Source organism: Poromitra crassiceps (assembly GCF_964638095.1).
Source record: "Poromitra crassiceps genome assembly, chromosome: 21".
NCBI lineage: Eukaryota > Metazoa > Chordata > Actinopteri > Beryciformes > Melamphaidae > Poromitra > Poromitra crassiceps.
In genome coordinates, this window is record NC_139638.1 from 16,647,319 (window position 1) to 16,666,222 (window position 18,904).

The following is an 18,904-nucleotide window of genomic DNA, read 5'->3' on the forward strand; positions in this document are numbered from 1 at the left end:
AAGGGTGAACCAGCAAGACGGGACAGGTGTGATGTAGATGTAGGGCAGCCCAACCCTTCAATTCCACACAAATTGAGAAAGCAGAATTTAAAATTCAGTGAATCTGCTGGAACAAATCTCACTTTCAATCTAAGTCATTTACACAAACACAAGGGCTCGGATTTACTAACATGTCGTCATTCCAGGCGCAGCACAAAAGAAATTGCGAGTGAAAGTAGCATTACTAACTTGCATTACGAAAGTAGTGAAGTAGTGCACGCAAACGAGCGGAGCCGCAGATAATTGATTCTAATTGCGACTCCGCCTGTAAGGGCCAAACTATGTACACAATGGCCTATTTGTGACAATGTTTAAAGATGGTCAAAATAATTGCAAATGTTTCTCCAGCGGAACTGGAAGAAGTTTAGTGGGAGAGAAAACCCCCAAAGAGCTGAAGAGACATTTTACCCACCTATCAGCAAATACCAGAGAAGAGTGTGCGAGCGTCTTTTCCTTTTTGTAGGCTATATTCAGGTAATAATAGTCTGCATCCTCTGCCCTTACACAACCCATACTAGACACCAATTCTGTCGTGTTACACGTCACACCCGTCAAAGGCAAAGCCGGCTTAATAGCCCCTTTTCATGGTGGCCATTTTGTGTCTACAAGGCAGGATATACACAGGCGTACCAAAACATTAATTAGGTTTTCCAACTTCCAGTCCATTTAGGTGTTCCAGTGCTGGGGCCCTAATTAGTGAGTTGGTTGCACCTGTGTTTACCCTGCCTTTTAGACACAAAATGGCGGCTGTGAAAAGGGTCTATTGTTGGCCGTTTTTACGCCAATACTGCAGGATGGATCTCTGTGTAAAAAAAGGCCCATGTTTCCTTCAAATTACAGCATTGTACATAAGAACACAGGAACACAGAAAGGAAGAGAGATGACCAATTATTTGCCCTGCACAGCACAAAACTTAGCAGAGCAATTAATTCAAACTGCTTTATGGGATTTATCATATGTCTTTTGATTCATCTGATTGTTTGCTGAAATAAACGATGATAAAAACTGATACTTATATCATGTGTAGTTCCAGAATATCCAGATAATTCCAATACCAATAATTTGTAATGATTATAATTATTAATTTGATCCTACTCTAGTATAAAACTACAAACACACCTGCCAATAAAAAGTGAACATATAATAGCACATAAAATGTGAATGTAAATCAACTACTTCTCCTCTTCTCTACTGCTTCAGTTCAAGATCCTGTGCCTCCCTGCCTACCCCGGGACCTGCAGGTGCAATAAGCACACGCCCCTCTTCAGAGTTGGCTCCTCCCTCTTCCTCTGCACCTGCATATAACCACACCTGTAGCATCAACAGCACAGAGCGTTCTGCATTCCTCTGGATCCCACTTTCCCTCTACCCGACGAGAAACTTATCCAGGTAAGATATTTTTCAAATAATCATTCTCTTTTTTTGGTTTGCAAACCTCGCAGAATGGCTGATCTAAATATTTTCTCTTTTACTTTTAGTTTACCAGAATAATTGAGATCATGAAACTCTAAACCAAAAATATAATAACATCAAGCTTTGATCAATTCTTTCAGCTATAGGGATTCTTATTTTCCTCCTGACTTTCGCTCATGTGAATGTGCAATCGGAATTTTGAATTTTCCAATGCAGCTTTTTGTCAGCGAATAGGCTAGTGTGATGCTCTTGCAACAAAAAAAAAATGAAATGAAAACCCATTTCCTGCTGAACAATGTCCCTCCTTGTGTCATTGGAATTCAATCTAAATATTCCCCCGATCATTTTCCCACAAGCTCTATCTCTCCTCTGTGAACAAGGCCTGTCTGTCTCCTGCTGGCTCCTTTGTAGTGTTGTGGGAACGGTGTTGCAAGGATCAAGTGACAGCGGGACAGAGAGGTTCCCTTGACTGCTAATCTCCCACTGAAACCGTGCTGAGACACACAAAAGCATGCAAGCGTATATACACACACACACACGCGCGCGCGCACACACACACACACACACACACACACACACACACGCACACACACACACACACGCGCGCGCACACACGCACACACACACACGCACACGTACACAAAGATACCCCTGTTTTGGGTGTTTACTATCCAAACACCTGCGAGTCTTGCGATTAAGAATCTAGTTGGAATCCCAAATGTAAACTGAAATAGTAGCCGTGTAATGTGAAGCCCCTGCGATAGTAGATAGTATCTATATGAGGTTATAAACAGGTTATATGAGGATAATATCTATATGAGGTTATAAACAGAGGAAGAAAACTAATAAAGGGCTACAAAGTAACAACAGCAGTGCAAAATGTGCTTTTCATGAGAACTGAATATAAGGGGGAAATATATAATTTTAAGTTTAGATTTAGATTGCAGAATTGCCACTACTTCACATGGACGAAAATCTGGGTTAGTATTCTTAAATATAAGATTGATCCAGAAATGCTAGTTTTCACAGTCCTTGACAATTTATATGAGTTAACTTTATATATAATATTTTATTATATATTTTATATATATATATATATATATATATATATATATATATATATATATATATATATATATATATATATATATATATATATATATATATATAGTCACAGAGCCACTTGCCATCTCCTCAGTTCCTGCTTTTATGAATGCTCTATTAGTCTCCTGTCAAATATGAAAGCTCATTATCATAGTGATAGCATGTACTGTATGAGGACGTCCTCAGCCTTAGTGAGAGGCTCTTGTTTGACCCAGCTGAGCTGCACTCATTTACATTTTGATTGTATGCCGGGCTGAGCTGAAGTCGTGTTTGAACAGACTGGAGTATCTGTGAGCATAAAGTCCGTCATCCATTCGAGTTATCTCCTAAAGGCGGATGGTTAGTTTGAATTGCCACTAAGCCAGTGGTGTACTCATTTAAAGACTCATCTCATGATTTTCAGTGGGTGTTTTCTGCCCTCTTGAATATTAGACCCTGCATACTTGTATTCCCATTACAGTCTGACCATAATGCTACAACAGAATACATTTGTTTTAAAGGCCACAAAAGAGCAAAATAAGGACGCTAACGGCCAGATCTTCAGCTATCTGTGTCTCTGTATCTCTCTCTCTCCTATCTCCAACCCGTCTTCACAAGTTCACCAACCCACACATCATAAATGTGGACACTTTCTAATTATTTTCCTTCCCTTGCTCCCTTGTTTCTTCTGCCTTCACAGCCGTCCATCATGACTTCCAGTTTGTCCATGAGGAGTTACTCCATGGGCCGCCAGCCCTCCTTCTCCAGCCTCTCCCTGCGGGACAGCGGGCGCTCGCGCTCCCGCGCCTCGGTCTCGTTCGCCGCCGCCGGCCCGCTGAGCCGTGCCGGCTCCATCGGCCAGGACCTGAACGGGCCCATCAGCCTCCAGCTTAATGGACTGCACGGCAACAGCGCCAACGAGAAGGAAGCCATGCAGGGGCTCAACAACCGCCTGGCCACCTACCTGGACAAGGTTCTGATGACACCCGATACTCCGCTGTAGTGCACCGCTAAGCTCAGGGGGTCAGCAGCCACTTGGGCGATGGCTCCGTCTCTGTTGGGCCTCCATGCCGCAAAAGTATACCAATATCATTAGCAGCATAGCTGAAGGACTTAATAAATGATATATCAGGGGAGGGTTTAATTCAAGGAGAGGCTGAAGGACCTGGAAGGAATGTAATCGCTAGCTGGTAACCAAGGCTTCCTCCCCCCCAAAATTAGCTTAAATATATTATCCTATATTTCTATATTTTCTATATTTCTCTATCAATTGTTCAATGTGTTAGCATTACTACTGTAATTTGCTACTGTTGTGTCAGCTAGAATTAGCTAGACATATTCTCTGTGAAGCCCTCTGGGACATGCTTGTGAATTAGGGCTATACAAATAAACTTGACTTGACTAGCTTGTTTTAAATGAAAAATGTAAAACTAAGCACAAGCATAGTTTTACAAGGCTGAGCCTTAGTTTTATAAGGCTGAGCCTATCAAGGGTTCAAATGGCCACAATCTGATTTAAACTCACACCTTTAGAAAACTTCCCCCGGATGTTAAAGGAAGAGGATTGAGTGTGTCTGTATACAACTGGGTATCAAGGGGACGCATGCCATCGCGGATATTGTTGTTGTTGTTGTTGATGCTAAAGGCTTACCTGTCCATTCCTTTGCCCAGGTGCGTACGCTGGAGCGCGCCAACGCAGACCTGGAGATGAAGATACGGCAGCAGATGATAGACCGCATTCCCAAGGGTCACGACCTTGATTCCATGATGGGCCAAGCTCACGCTGTGGAGCAAGAGGTATAGGCCCGACATGAAAAACAGGAGCACGATGGATGAACCCATACAGTTACACTCAACTATATTGAAATGTATTGAGCCAGATTGACGCTTCCAGGTTTGAAGCCCAACGTTATGAAGACATTGGTTTACATAGCCAAATGCGCAGTGTCTCTTAGCAGGAGCTGCATCAGTAGCAGGCTTTGACCTACACTTGACCTGCCCCAAAACTACTTTAAACTCGAAGTTAATGATTCTTTTACCCATTTATCCTACATGCATTCATACCGTATGTTGATGATCCTGTATGCTCTGTTGATGTTGTCTGCTAGGTGAGGAAGAGGACCTTGGAAAACGCTCGTCTCATGTTAGAGATTGACAATGCTAAGCTGGCTGCTGATGATTTCCGAATCAAGTGAGTGATTAATCAACTGGATTTTTGATCAATTGTCCCACTGTGGAAAGATGTGGTCATAGAACTGGTTTGTGTTACGCTTGCTTGCTTGCCTTGGCTGTTATGGCTATTGTCTGGCCCTCTTGAGTTAAATCGATGTCTTTGGTTAAGGTTCTACTAAATCTAGCATCACCTACATCATAATTATGCAACATAACTATGTGAATACACTCTGGTTTATAGCACATTTATAACACCTGAACAATCGCTTCACAGCAGCCACTTCCCACGTCCATGATGACTGGTTCAGTCCTTCTGTCAGCATTCACCAGGATATCATATAATACTGTGTAGACTCTAGAGCAGGGGTGGCCAAACTTTTTTGGTTGTGGGCCGCATACAGAAAAGTATAAGGAGTCGCGGGCCAAAGTATATTTAGCGATATTTAACAATATTTAAACTTTAAAACGGAAAAACATTTTTAGCAAAAAAAAAATAATATATACATATATATATATATATATATATATATATATATATATATATATATATATATATATATATATATATATAGTTGTTTTTTGCTAACTTCATGGCGGGCCACTTAAAAACGGGCAGTGTAGTATAGCAGTGGAGCAGTGGGTCAATGAAAAGTCCTCTTGACAATAATGATGCATTAAAATGTCAAAATGCAAATTTTGATTAGCAATGAAAATACCTGTGACAAAACATTGTACACTGTTTGTTATGAGCATCCTTGTGCTTTCATCCTCCTTTCCCGGGGCGTTCTTATGTTTGACCTCAGCTCGCAAACACATTTTTACTGCGTTTCAGTCGACAAATATTTTGACGGATGAAGAGTGATGAAGAGTCTACAAGCAGACGACACGCGCCAAACTATGTCAACACTGCTTCTCTCAAATATTCTGGCTCTGTAGTCGTATGTGAGCTTTGAAATTCACAAAAAACACAACAACAAAATCGTCATACTCTATGCGCCAATTAGACTTTTGAGTTGCTGTCTAGGTAGACTATATCCTACCATGCTTTTCACAGCTATATTACCTTTTCCATGCTGCTTTTTCAATACACACTTTTCAATACTCACTGTTTATAGACACTATATAGAGTCTATAAACACACTGCCTTTTCCACGGCCTCGTCTATACCACACTGACTTGTCTATACTAGATACTGCCTTTTCTACTGCCTTTTCATGTACATGTACTACCTTTTCTATAGTATATATAGTATATCATATTATATATTATATACTGCCTTTTCCAGGTGGGAGACAGAGCTGGTGATGTGCCAGTCAGTGGAGAGAGACTGCATTGCCCTGAAGAAGGCCAAGACAGACCATGAGCAGATCATTGCCACTCTGAGGGGAGATCTGGACAGCCTGAAGGAAGAGCTCTACTTCCTCAAGAAGAACCATGAGGAGGTAATGTTCTCCTCCACCCCCTGTTATCCCATCTCCCACTCTCTTCCTCTGTGTCCATATCTGTGCAGTATGCCACTCTTCTTCTTCACTTGTCTTGCTCTCTCTGTCACTCTTACGTTGGCTTTCTCACAGTCTCTCTCAACCTGCACCTCACAAACAACAAGTTGTTTAATATTCAAGTGACCCAATTTGGTGGATTCAAGAGGTCTTTTCAGAGCAGAGCCAGAAAAAGAGATGGGGGAGGGAGAGAGAGAGAGACTGAGAGAAAGAGCGAGAGAGAGAGAGAGAGAGAGAGAGAGGGGTCCTCTAGTTACTACAGACAAAAGGAGCAGGTAGATCTGGTTCTCAAACCTGCTTTTTTCAGCCCATCAGCTGATCTGACACGTCCTGACTTCCATCCTCTGGGGGCAAGATAAACGGAGATAAACTAACACACCCCTCTCACCACGAGGGATTGGTCACTCTTTCACCGTAACAAGATGTGCATCAAAACTATACACATTCAAAGCAGTGGAGACGCATTACATTACAATGTTGTGGTGCAAAGAAAATGATGCACTCTGCGCTCAATTTAACTTCATTTGTTTAAGTCCGTTTTTCCACAGTTCTAGTTCAGTCTGATTTTAGTAAGTTAATTAAGACCTTACCAATTAAGGCCTTATTAAGACTTACCAATTTCACATGTAAATGAGGTCAAAAATGTATTACAGAATTTGCGAACGCATTTGACAAAATAAGTTTGGGTTTCATTCATAAATGGCTGGATTATTTTGATTTTAGTCAGCTATCATACAAGTAAAATGACGGGCATATCTCAATATATTTCCCATATTTAGATTTTGAAATATTATGAGTACACAAAAAATACTTTTTTTAAATGAATGAATTGAGAAGTACAGATATATGCGTCAAAGCAGCTTTTCATTAGACCCATGCAATTATATGAATCTAAATTACTGTAAGAAAAAAAGTGCTAGGTTATGGATTCTCATATTTTTTAAATTATATGGACCGACCAAATTGAACAAAAAAGTAGCATCTTTTGGGCGATCTCAAGTTTGTACCACCTCTCTCTCTCCCAGTCTTCTATGTGAAATAACGAGAGGATGCAAACCATAATATGCAGCATGGGAAAGAGAGAGTGAAAGAGAGAGCAAGAGAACATGAATAAGATATACTGTATAGAGAGGGATACAATATGTGTGTACTGTGCGTGTGTGTGTGTGTCTGTGTGTGTGTGCATGCGTGCATGTGTGTGTGTGTGTGTGTGTGTGGGGGGGAGTGGGGGGGGGGGGGGGGTTGTTACTCCACATCTTTAAGAGGGATGAGCAAAACAGACCATGAACTACGCTCAGGTGCTGGTTTTTGCTGCCATATGTTGTGTGTGTGTGCATGTGTGTGTGTGTGTGTGTGTGTGTGCGTGCTTCATCGACATAATGGCGTGCATGCGTGTGTGCGTGTGTGTATGTGTGTGTGTGTGTGTGCGTGTGTGTGTGTGTGTGCGTGCGTGCGTGCGTCATCGACATAATGGCGTGCGTGCGTGCGTGTGTGTGCGTGCATGTGTGTGTGTGTGTGCGGGCGTGTGTGTATGTGTGTGTGTGCATGCATGTGTGTGTGTGCGTGCGTGCGTCATCGACATAATGGCGTGCGTGCGTGCGCGTGCGTGCGTGTGTGTGTGTGTGTGTGTGTGGGCGTGTGCGTACGGGCATGTGTGTGTGTGTGTGTGTGTGTGTGTGTGTGTTGGCAGTGAGTTGAAAGAGCAGGGGTAAAGTGAGCCTTACCCCATCAACTATTGATGCAGAGTTACTAAATAATGAAGCCGCTCTCACGTCCTCTCTGTCACTGTAGGGTGTAGGATTTACAAAACATGCTTCATATGATGCCTGCTCATCCTCTCTGTCACTATAGGCCCTACAGCAGTGATACTCAACTTGCGGCCCGCGGGCCACATGCGGCCCGCGGGCGCCCCCTGTGTGGCCCGCGATGGAATTGTAAAAGAAAGAAAAAAAGTTTTTTTTTTTTTTTTTTTTTTTTTTACAGTGCACCTCAATGCAACATGCAAGATACCCGCTGAATAAGTGTCCAAATGTTCATGTACCTCTGGTCAATACTCCACTTCTATTATAGCATTTCAGTCATATGGAATATCTTTCAATAATCTACGATTTAGCTGCTAAATTGTCAAATACCGCCGTCTGCTCGCTACCCAGGCACAGAAAAATGTACCGTATATTGTTTGTTTATTAACTGGCCCCTGGCCTTCTATCATTTCACGAAAGTGGCCCCCGGGCAAAGCAAGTTGAGTATCCCTGCCCTACAGTGTAGGATGTAGGGTGTAGGACAGGGATACTCAACTTGCGGCCCGGGGGCCAGTTGTGGCCCGCGATAGGTTGCCAAGTGGCCCCCCCGACCATTTTCTAATTCACAATGAAAACTCAAGTTTGACTGAGCTCCAGCTAAATTGTCAAATATTGCCTGCCGCCTACTACTCACCAACCGGGCACTTATATGTAGGCTACTTAACTAACTTTACTTAACCTAACTATCCTGTGTGCACAAAATTGTCAGACTAAACTCCGACTGACACCCCAAAAACCTACAATCTGGTACAGAAAGAAATACATTATTGTTTGTTTATTATCTGGCCCTGGCCTCCTGTCATTTAAATAAATTAAATTGCAAAATTAAATTGCAAAAATAAATTTTGCAATTTAAGCGGGCCCCGGCCGGGCAAAGCAAGTCGGGTGTCCCTGGTGTAGGGTTTACCTGCACATGCTTGATATGATGCCTGCTGCTCACACAGATGTTACCTGCACATGCATTGATCCATACGATCTGCAGTAGTAGGCCTATGTGCGCACAGAAAATACACATATCTTACTGTTGTGAAATTGTCTTGAACTAAGCCTTCTTTAAAACCCCAAGTTGACCCATTTTCTCTCTGCAGGAACTGGATCAGATGAAGTGTCGTATTTCCAGAGACGAGGTGATTGTGGAGCTGGACACGGCACGCGGGCCGGAGCTTGGCACCGTCCTGTCTGAACTGCGTAGCCAGTATGAGGGCATTGTCAAGAAGAACAAGGACCAGGCAGAGCACTGGTATCGCAAGAAGGTACGTGGAGGAGAGACTGATGGTTCTCATGCCAACAGAATACTATTATAACCAATTACTTATTATAAAAGATATGAACATGCAACACTAACTAACCCACTGGAGAACCAGATTGTGCATTTAATTTCCTGGAACCCTGAGGAAGAGGCACAATAAAGCTGGAGAACTTAGTTCTATTGAAGTCCAATTATCATATTGCATCCATTCATTTACTGTTTTGTCAAATGTAGTCAAAGGGTTGCATAAAAAGTTCAAGGAATAAAAGCAATAAAAAGAAAACACAAGAGAAGAAGATAGTAAGAAACACACACCAGCACACAAAAATTGTGTATGCGATTGCATATGTGCTTGTTTGTGTGTGTGTGTGTGTGTGTGTGTGTGTGTGTGTGCGCGTGCGTGTGTGTGTGTGAGACTGTGAGTGTGTGTGTGTGCGTGCGTGCGTGCGCGCGCGCGTGCGTGTGTGTGTGTGTGAGCCTGTGTGTGTGTGTGTGTGTGTGTGTGTGTGTTTGCATTCATGTGGTCTGTTTGTGCCCTGTGCAGTTGGAGATGGTGCAGAACGAGGTGAAGGAGAGCAACGAGGCTGTGAGAGGCGCGCAGAGCGAGCTGACCGAGAGGCAGCGCTTCATCCAGACCCTGGAGGTGGAGCTAGAGAGTCTGCACAAACAGGTGAGCCGCTTCAGAGGGAGTAGAGGTTTGGAGCCAAATACCCATGTAAGGGCCTGTGTCCACCTAGCGTCTTTTTCCGAACGTTAAACGCCGGAAGTACGCTGAGAAGCGCTGATCTCGGCGCACAATTAACATCTGAAACTAACGTTAGTTCAGTGCGGTAGTAGCTTGATAGCTGACAGCTAACATTAGCAAACAACACACATACAGTGATTTGGCTCAACACTCACCGGAAATATTAAGTGTCTAGCCAATCTGCTCCCACAATTGAGCCTTTCCATCTCTGTTGCGATAGTTTCTCCATATGGTTAGTTGCCAGAAAAGGAGCAACCGACACCAGCGTCTTTCTGAAAAGTTAAAATATTTTCAGCTGTAAGCGCTGGGAGTCGGGCGCACAAAAACGCCGGAGCGCTGTGAAAATAGACGCTGGGCGCTGTGCACTTTCTCTAGACGTCCGTGTGCGCCCGCATACGTTCTCCCCCCATTGGAAACAACTGAAAATAGACGCCGGAGCTGATGAAAAGAGCTAGCTGGACACAGGCCCTAAGGGTGTCTCTCTTTAAAGAGTATGGTGCAGGTTGGAGACCACATTGACTTAATATGTGGGACTGGTCTGTAGCAATAGGATTCTCTTTTGTTTTTCAGACTTAGCTGCATCTAGACTTGTTTTTGTAAAGCAGCTGGCACACCCTCAATAAACGGCCATCTGGGCAGATAACACCAGTGACATCACTCACCCTATGATCTGATCTCAGCCATGGGCTCATCGGGCTGAGACCAGATCATAACAGCAGTGCTGTACAGCAGCCAGGCTGGCTGAGTGATGTCACTGGTGTTATCTGCCCAGATGGCTTTTTAGTTTGTATTGAGCATGTGCATTTAACCTGCTTTAAGTCCTACTGTACCTGACACTAGTTTGAAACATGAGATGGGTGGAGCAGCGGTGGAGGAGGAGGGGGAGGGTCACGTCAAAGTAAGGAGGGGGAGGAGGGTCAAGTCAAAGTAAGGAGGGGGAGGAGGGTCAAGTCAAAGTAAGGAGGGGGAGGAGGGTCAAGTCAAAGTAAGACCTTCAAATGTCATTCACCTACTTTAGATTTTTAACCCCAGAAAGAAGAGAATTGTCACTTTACTGCGTCGACACCCGCAGTGAAATGTGGACGTAATAAACTGGTATTATTGTCTTCTATCTCAAATAACACCTTTATATCAGTTAACATCTCAACAAAACATGTTTTAGTGTTTCTGAGCCCTTTACAACAACAGCCGATCCTCTATCGGAGTTTTATAGATTGATACAACCTCTTTAGACCAGACCTGGCCAAAATGATACGACTATATTTTAGATACTGTGTAAGCTGAAATGATATAATACTGTCATGAAGACCATTCTCCGTTATGAATGCTAAACAGTGCCAATAACATTGAAAAACGACTCTTCCATACAGGCTCAATACATAACAAAACCAAGACTTTATGAACTGTGCATGCGTGTCTACATACAATGCAAATGCATGACTTTGCATCCCAATGGCTCCCTCTGGAGAAAGTCATATATTTCTATTTGCATATGAGTTTGTATACTGTCTGTATGTGTGACTGTGTGCAGAGGTGTGTCTGTGGGAATCAAGTCAGGGTGATCGTCATCAATCTGATTGTGGTGCCAGGAATTCTTTCTGAGTTTGTCATGGATGCATAGTTTAACTCAGAGGTTCTCAAATACTTTTCAGCCAAGGACCTCTTACAAGATAGAAAATATGCCGGGCACCCCCTCATTCTGATTTGTGATTTTGGGCTAAGCTTAGATTTAAAGCATAAAATATTTTCGTTGAACTATGAAGCTTTTGCAACAACAACAAAAGTTTGTGTGCGACTTCTTTTCTTTATGTTACTTTGAATTTTCGTTAGTCTGCACCTCTTCAAACTTTTTGGGTGTGCTCCACTCTATATACTTTGCATTTCTATTTTCCTGAAAACTTTTCGCGGCCCCCCTGGCAAAGTGCCACGGACCCCTGAGGGTCCCCGGACCCCCATTTGAGAACCACTGGTTTAACGTATCTTTCAAGCGATATTTTCACTTTTGAGGCTATGCGAATAAAAATCAAATGCACACCGCAAATATGTAATTATATTTTTGTTTTACAAAGCCTGGATGAGCTATGCTAATCCCTGAGAGAAAGAGCGGTTTTCATACGAGATTTGTCTGACAACCAAACAGCAAAACCCAACAGGAGCTGGCTTCACTTTTCATTTGTGCAGCAGAGGTTTTTGAGCCATTCCAAACTATTGTGTCACGTCTTCTCTTGGGGGAAATCGATCTGTTTTCCCTCTGTTGTAATCCTTGTTGACAGTAAGCATGTCCTCCCTCTCTGATAAGTCTTGTAAGGTCGTAGCGGATTCAGTTGGGGTGGTGGTGTTGGTTGGTTTCCAGATGAATGATCTTCTCTGTGGTGCTTTGGTCACTACGGCCTCCACAGTTGTCCGCTTTGAGGTGATGAGGTTTAAGAAATAATGTGGGAGTCAGGAGACATAGCCTACTTGGGTTTGATTTGCATAGGTTATAGCTCATAATGAGGCAATGGGAGGAGGCTTAAGAGACAGGGCTGTGCACAACAGAGATAGGATAAGACTCTGTAATAAACCTAGACCACCACCCTTATCATCATATAAAAGTCTTAAGAGAGTAATCATTGTAATACCTTGTAGTTTTCAACAATAATGCTAGAATCTTTGCAGAATAAAATGTCCAACAGTGCAGTGTTTGGGCCAACCTAGACTCGGGTTAGTAGGAAGCGTCTTCCCCTGAGCAAGCCGAAAATTTTCTAAGTGTTGACACCAGAGAGGCTAAAAGCGCTGGGAGTCACTGTGCTATAACAGCCTCTCTGGTGTCAGCACTTAGAAAACCCCCCCCCCCCCAAAAAAAAGCAGTATTAACCCTTTGCTTTTCTGTCCTCAGATAGCAGCGTTGGAGGGAAACCAGGGCGAGACGGGTCAGAAGTACTCTGGCGAGATGGAACGGCTGCAGGTCACCTTGAACCAGCTGGAGGACGACCTCTCCCAGCTCAGGCTGGACATGCAGCGCAACAAGACCGACTACGAGCAGCTGCTCCGCATCAAGCAGAACCTGGAGATGGAGATCGCCACCTACAGGCGCCTGCTGGAGGGAGAGGAGACGTGAGTTCTAGGCTTATCAGTCGTAGAAGCATACACGAGCTTTATGTAAATACAGGGGGTTATTAAACTTTTCCAACCCAAGGTTTACACCTTCACCCGTGCCATTTACCAAAAATATAGATGTTCCTATACCTGATTTGAAGGAACAGTATGTGCCTGGGACATTGCCAGCGCCAGTTAGAGCTTATACATGTACATATACATCTTGTTTGCTCGCTGGCTAATTCTAACATATTTTCTTTTTGTCAATCAGAATCAAGGAGATTCCACCTCCACCAAAGAGTGAGTACTTGGCGTTCACATCTTCACTGACGAGAGAAAGTAAAGTCACTGCTTAGCTATCAGGATGAAGTGTTCCATAACAGCATTAAAAACACACAACTATAATTAGTACAGATTAGAACAATGATGGAGGTACTGGTCATGCCTTGAGTTGGTCCTGTAGCAACTTATCACACCAGGGACTTCATGGTGGTAGGAGTGACTCAAGCTGTCGTTGATGTAGATAAGCAGAACAAACTGTTCACGACACCTCGAGTACAATACCTCAACCAGACGGATTTGAATGTGTGTGAGATAGCGAGACTGACAGACTCTGACAGAACAGACGACATACCTGCAGTGCATACACACACACACACACACACACACACACACACACACACACACACGCACACACACGCACACACACACACACACACACACACACACACACACACACACACACACACACAGGATCAAAAAAAGGGCAGTGACCCCAGACTAATGATATTTTGATAAACCAATGCAAACACAAGCAGCTCAGCTCCTATAGCAACATAACATCATATCCACATGTTGTAACTACAGTATGTCTACATCTGACTGACTCACACTGCTGTAACAGTAACAGACTGAAAGGTGTTTTCAAAATATTTATCTTTGTTTCAATTATTGTCTCAATACCAATTACAAAATCAAAATCGAAACTTGTTTTTACTAACCATTTTCAAGTTATATATATATATATATATATATATATATATATATATATATATATATATATATATATATCTATATCATATATACTGTATATATGGCTGTATACTGTATATATATATACACATTACAAGTGTATAGGCCTTTATTATACAGTCTATGGTATAGGCTCATCAATTATTTCACTGTTAAAATGTTAATGTAGAGTTTAGTACTTTTGTGGGGGGGGGGGGGTATGAGGCGTCTGTGGAATATTAATTGATTTATTTTGGAACCGTTTACGTGTTGCCATAAAGGTCTTGTGACACGTTCTTCATGTAAAACACAAAATTCCCTAGAAATATAGGATTACAAGGTTGAACTCATCTCATGTCATTTCTCCTCTTCTCTGCAGAGGAGCCTGATGTTCGCACCAGGAAGATTGTGAAGGTGGTGACTCAGACCATGATCAATGGGAAGGTGGTGGACGAGTCCAGCGAGGTGGAGCAGATAGAGGAGACCAAGAAAGTGTGAAGAAGAGTGTGGCAAAAATAAATAAGAAGTGAGAAGGAGAAAGAACATAGAGTAGTGTCAGAATCACACTGTGGAAATGCAACATCACATCATCATAATCTTACAATAGAAAAGCATTTTTTAAATGTAGGAAATGTTATTACTTTACCATGAACGTTTTGTGTTCTCTGAGAAATGTTAGGCCTGTTGGTTTAGCAACCCCATTTTGATTGTTTTTGGTTTCTGGAGAGTGTATAGATGCTACAAACACAAACATAGCTACATAGTTATACATATTTACTGGTTTTGCCCAGTCCTATAGAGACACTGCATGTAATAGGCCACGCCCATCACGGGGAAGAGCTCCGTTCATTTCCACACACCAGCGTCATTTTCCTTGAATTAAACATAGCTAAAAGCTGTTGTGTGGTGGGCTGCGCAGAAAACAAATGTAAAAAATCGCCAGTTAAAGTTTTTTTGTACTCCTGAGCAAAACAAGGAAGCCATTGAGAATTGCTGAGAAGAAAAATGTGGATCTAGCTGTCAAGAAGTAAGTTGGAGTGTTCATCTTCCGTATATACGATCTTTTGGTGCAACACGCAACCATGCACGTGACATAGGAGAACGCCAGGATTGGACAGGAGTTTGTGTTTTCCCCCGTCTTGGGCGTGGTTTCTGAATGATGACGCGTTACGCAGTGTCTCTATACTGCTGTAATGTAGCTGTCATGCTCATACAACGTTATAGTGAATGCAGGTGTGCGTGTGCGCGTGCGTCCGTGCATACGTGTGTGCGTGTGTGTGAAGCAACTGAATGACATAAGTAACCATTCTTAACTTCATACTAACATAATGTTTTCTTTAACAATATATTTATTAGTGTGGTAAATTTGAGTGTAGTTAATGTATCCCTACATGTAGACTCATTTCACAAAAAGATCATGTAATAATTGTCTTTGCTCTCTGAGATGTATTTGTGTTTGTATTCTATGAAAATCTAAATAAAGTATTATTTTAATCCTACTCCTCTTTTTCTTATGTCAGTTAAGTACGTTAAGGCTTTTTCTTGGCTGCTACATCCTATTCAATGCTGCCTCTTTTTCCTGCTGATCTATAGTCGCATAAGAAAATAGATTCAGTTCTAGCACTTATAGTAAAAACAACAACAAAACATTTGAGCTTGCAAAATAATATTCAGGATATCTCCTGGTATCATCAGCAAATTAGCAGTTTGCTTCAACATAAATGTTTTCTTAATCACTTTTACAGTTTAATGTAGTCGTTCTCTTAAGGATTCATATTTTACAGAAGAGAGTTGATTAGATTCAAACGAAATTGAGCCGTTGCAAAAGCAAGGCAAAGCAGAAAAATATTAAAATTACCATCCAGCACCACTCTTTTGTCAGCTAAATATTCTATTGTCAGAGTATGTCACCAAACCCTGCCTACTTTCTCTCCCCCACAACTATGGTGACACTGACAGCAGCTATAATTGGACACACTAATTAATGCAAAAAGCAGTCCCAAATTAATTAAAATATGTGCAGGTATAAAAAAAACACACACACATTGCATGATTTGTAGTGTTCACTCTTAAAAAAGTGCTTAAACGACTCACATCAAAGCATCAATACAAAAATCCCTGTTCACTCCAAGCTGCTTCATACAATGCAATAATTCAGATACACATACCAATCTCAACCCTGCTTTAGACTTTTGAATGACTGTGATTACACACCGCTAAACTCAGCGGTGAAATTCTCCACCACAAATCATGAACTGTTTTATATGAACACCAACGGGGCAGAGGGCAGGACCAAGTAACACCTTTCACCAATAAACCCCACCACTTACAATAGGTGTGATAAATGACAGCAGAGTAATGGCAGAAAGCAGCTCTCCAGCCATCGAGCAGTGGGTGAGTCTCCTTCATGGCCTTGTCTCCCCGACACGTTTGTCCCAGGTGCCCTTCTCAGATTAAAACAGCGAGATAGACTTTCTAAACAGGTACAGTATCACTAATACTCTGATCACCTGAGGAACAGGTATCACTAATACTCTGATCACCTGAGGAACAGGTATCACTAATACTCTGATCACCTGAGGAACAGGTATCACTAATACTCTGATCACATGAGGAACAGGTATCACTAATACTCTGATCACCTGAGGAACAGGTATCACTAATACTCTGATCACCTGAGGAACAGGTATCACTAATACTCTGATCACCTGAGGAACAGGTATCAGTAATACTCTGATCACCTGAGGAACAGGTATCACTAATACTCTGATCACCTGAGGAACAGGTATCACTAATACTCTGATCATATGATGAACAGGTATCACTGATACTCTGATCACCTGAGGAACAGGTATCACTGATACTCTGATCACCTGAGGAACAGGTATCACTAATACTCTGATCACCTGAGGAACAGGTATCACTAATACTCTGATCACCTGAGGAACGGGTATCACTAATACTCTGATCACCTGAGGAACAGGTATCACTGATACTCTGATCACCTGAGGAACAGGTATCACTGATACTCTGATCACCTGAGGAACAGGTATCACTAATACTCTGATCACCTGAGGAACAGGTATCACTAATACTCTGATCACCTGAGGAACAGGTATCACTAATACTCTGATCACCTGAGGAACAGGTATCACTAATACTCTGATCACCTGAGGAACAGGTATCAGTAATACTCTGATCACCTGAGGAACAGGTATCACTAATACTCTGATCACCTGAGGAGCATGTGTCACTAATACTCTGATCACCTGAGGAGCATGTGTCACTAATACTCTGATCACCTGATGAACAGGTATCACTAATACTCTGATCACCTGAGGAGCACATGTCACTAATACTCTGATCACCTGAGGAGCACGTGTCACTAATACTCTGATCACCTGAGGAACAGGTATCACTAATACTCTGATCACCTGAGGAACAGGTATCACTAATACTCTGATCACCTGAGGAACAGGTAGCACTAATACTCTGATGACCTGAGGAACACGTATCACTAATACTCTGATCACCTGAGGAACACGTATCACTAATACTCTGATCACCTGGGGAACAGGTATCACTAATACTCTCATCACCTGAGGAACACGTATCACTAATACTCTGATCATCTGAGGAACAGGTATCACTGATACTCTGATCACCTGAGGAACAGGTATCACTAATACTCTGATCACCTGAGGAACACGTATCACTAATACTCTGATCACCTGAGGAACAGGTATCACTAATACTCTCATCACCTGAGGAACACGTATCACTAATACTCTGATCATCTGAGGAACAGGTATCACTGATACTCTGATCACCTGAGGAACAGGTATCACTAATACTCTGATCACCTGATGAACAGGTATCACTAATACTCTGATCACCTGAGGAGCACGTGTCACTAATACTCTGATCACCTGAGGAACAGGTATCACTAATACTCTGATCACCTGAGGAACAGGTATCACTGATACTCTGATCACCTGAGGAACAGGTATCACTAATACTCTGATCACCTGAGGAACAGGTATCACTAATACTCTGATCACCTGAGGAGCACATGTCACTAATACTCTGATCACCTGAGGAACAGGTATCACTAATACTCTGATCACCTGAGGAACAGGTATCACTAATACTCTGATCACCTGAGGAACAGGTATCACTAATACTCTGATCACCTGAGGAACAGGTAGCACTAATACTCTGATGACCTGAGGAACACGTATCACTAATACTCTGATCACCTGAGGAACACGTATCACTAATACTCTGATCACCTGGGGAACAGGTATCACTAATACTCTCATCACCTGAGGAACACGTATCACTAATACTCTGATCATCTGAGGAACAGGTATCACTGATACTCTGATCACCTGAGGAGCACGTGTCACTAATACTCTGATCACCTGAGGAACAGGTATCACTAATACTCTGATCACCTGAGGAACAGGTATCACTGATCCTCTGATCACCTGAGGAACAGGTATCACTAATACTCTGATCACCTGAGGAACAGGTATCACGAATACTCTGATCACCTGAGGAACAGGTATCACTAATACTCTGATCATCTGAGGAACAGCTATCACTGATACTCTGATCACCTGAGGAACAGGTATCACTAATACTCTGATCACCTGAGGAACAGGTATCACTAATACTCTGATCACCTGAGGAACAGGTATCAGTAATACTCTGATCACCTGAGGAGCGTTAAAATTAAGCGTCTTATAACCAGCATGAAGGGTGTTTATAACACAGTACATTATTTACACTATTCACCGCTTCATCATCAG

The 18,904-nt window shown here is 42.4% G+C and overlaps 1 protein-coding gene across 1 annotated transcript; it reads left to right on the forward strand.

The window, feature by feature from the left end:
- Window positions 1-1,377: 1,377 nt before the first annotated feature.
- Window positions 1,378-15,589, forward strand: LOC310795598 (keratin, type I cytoskeletal 18). Its single transcript, XM_083657668.1, has 10 exons — window positions 1,378-1,428; window positions 3,236-3,508; window positions 4,206-4,331; window positions 4,643-4,725; window positions 5,992-6,148; window positions 9,096-9,260; window positions 9,801-9,926; window positions 12,880-13,097; window positions 13,351-13,379; window positions 14,470-15,589. The coding sequence occupies exons 2-10, from the start codon at window positions 3,245-3,247 to the stop codon at window positions 14,586-14,588; spliced, it is 1,287 nt and encodes a 428-aa protein (XP_083513794.1). The 5' UTR covers window positions 1,378-1,428; window positions 3,236-3,244; the 3' UTR covers window positions 14,589-15,589.
- The last annotated feature ends 3,315 nt before the right edge of the window (window positions 15,590-18,904 follow it).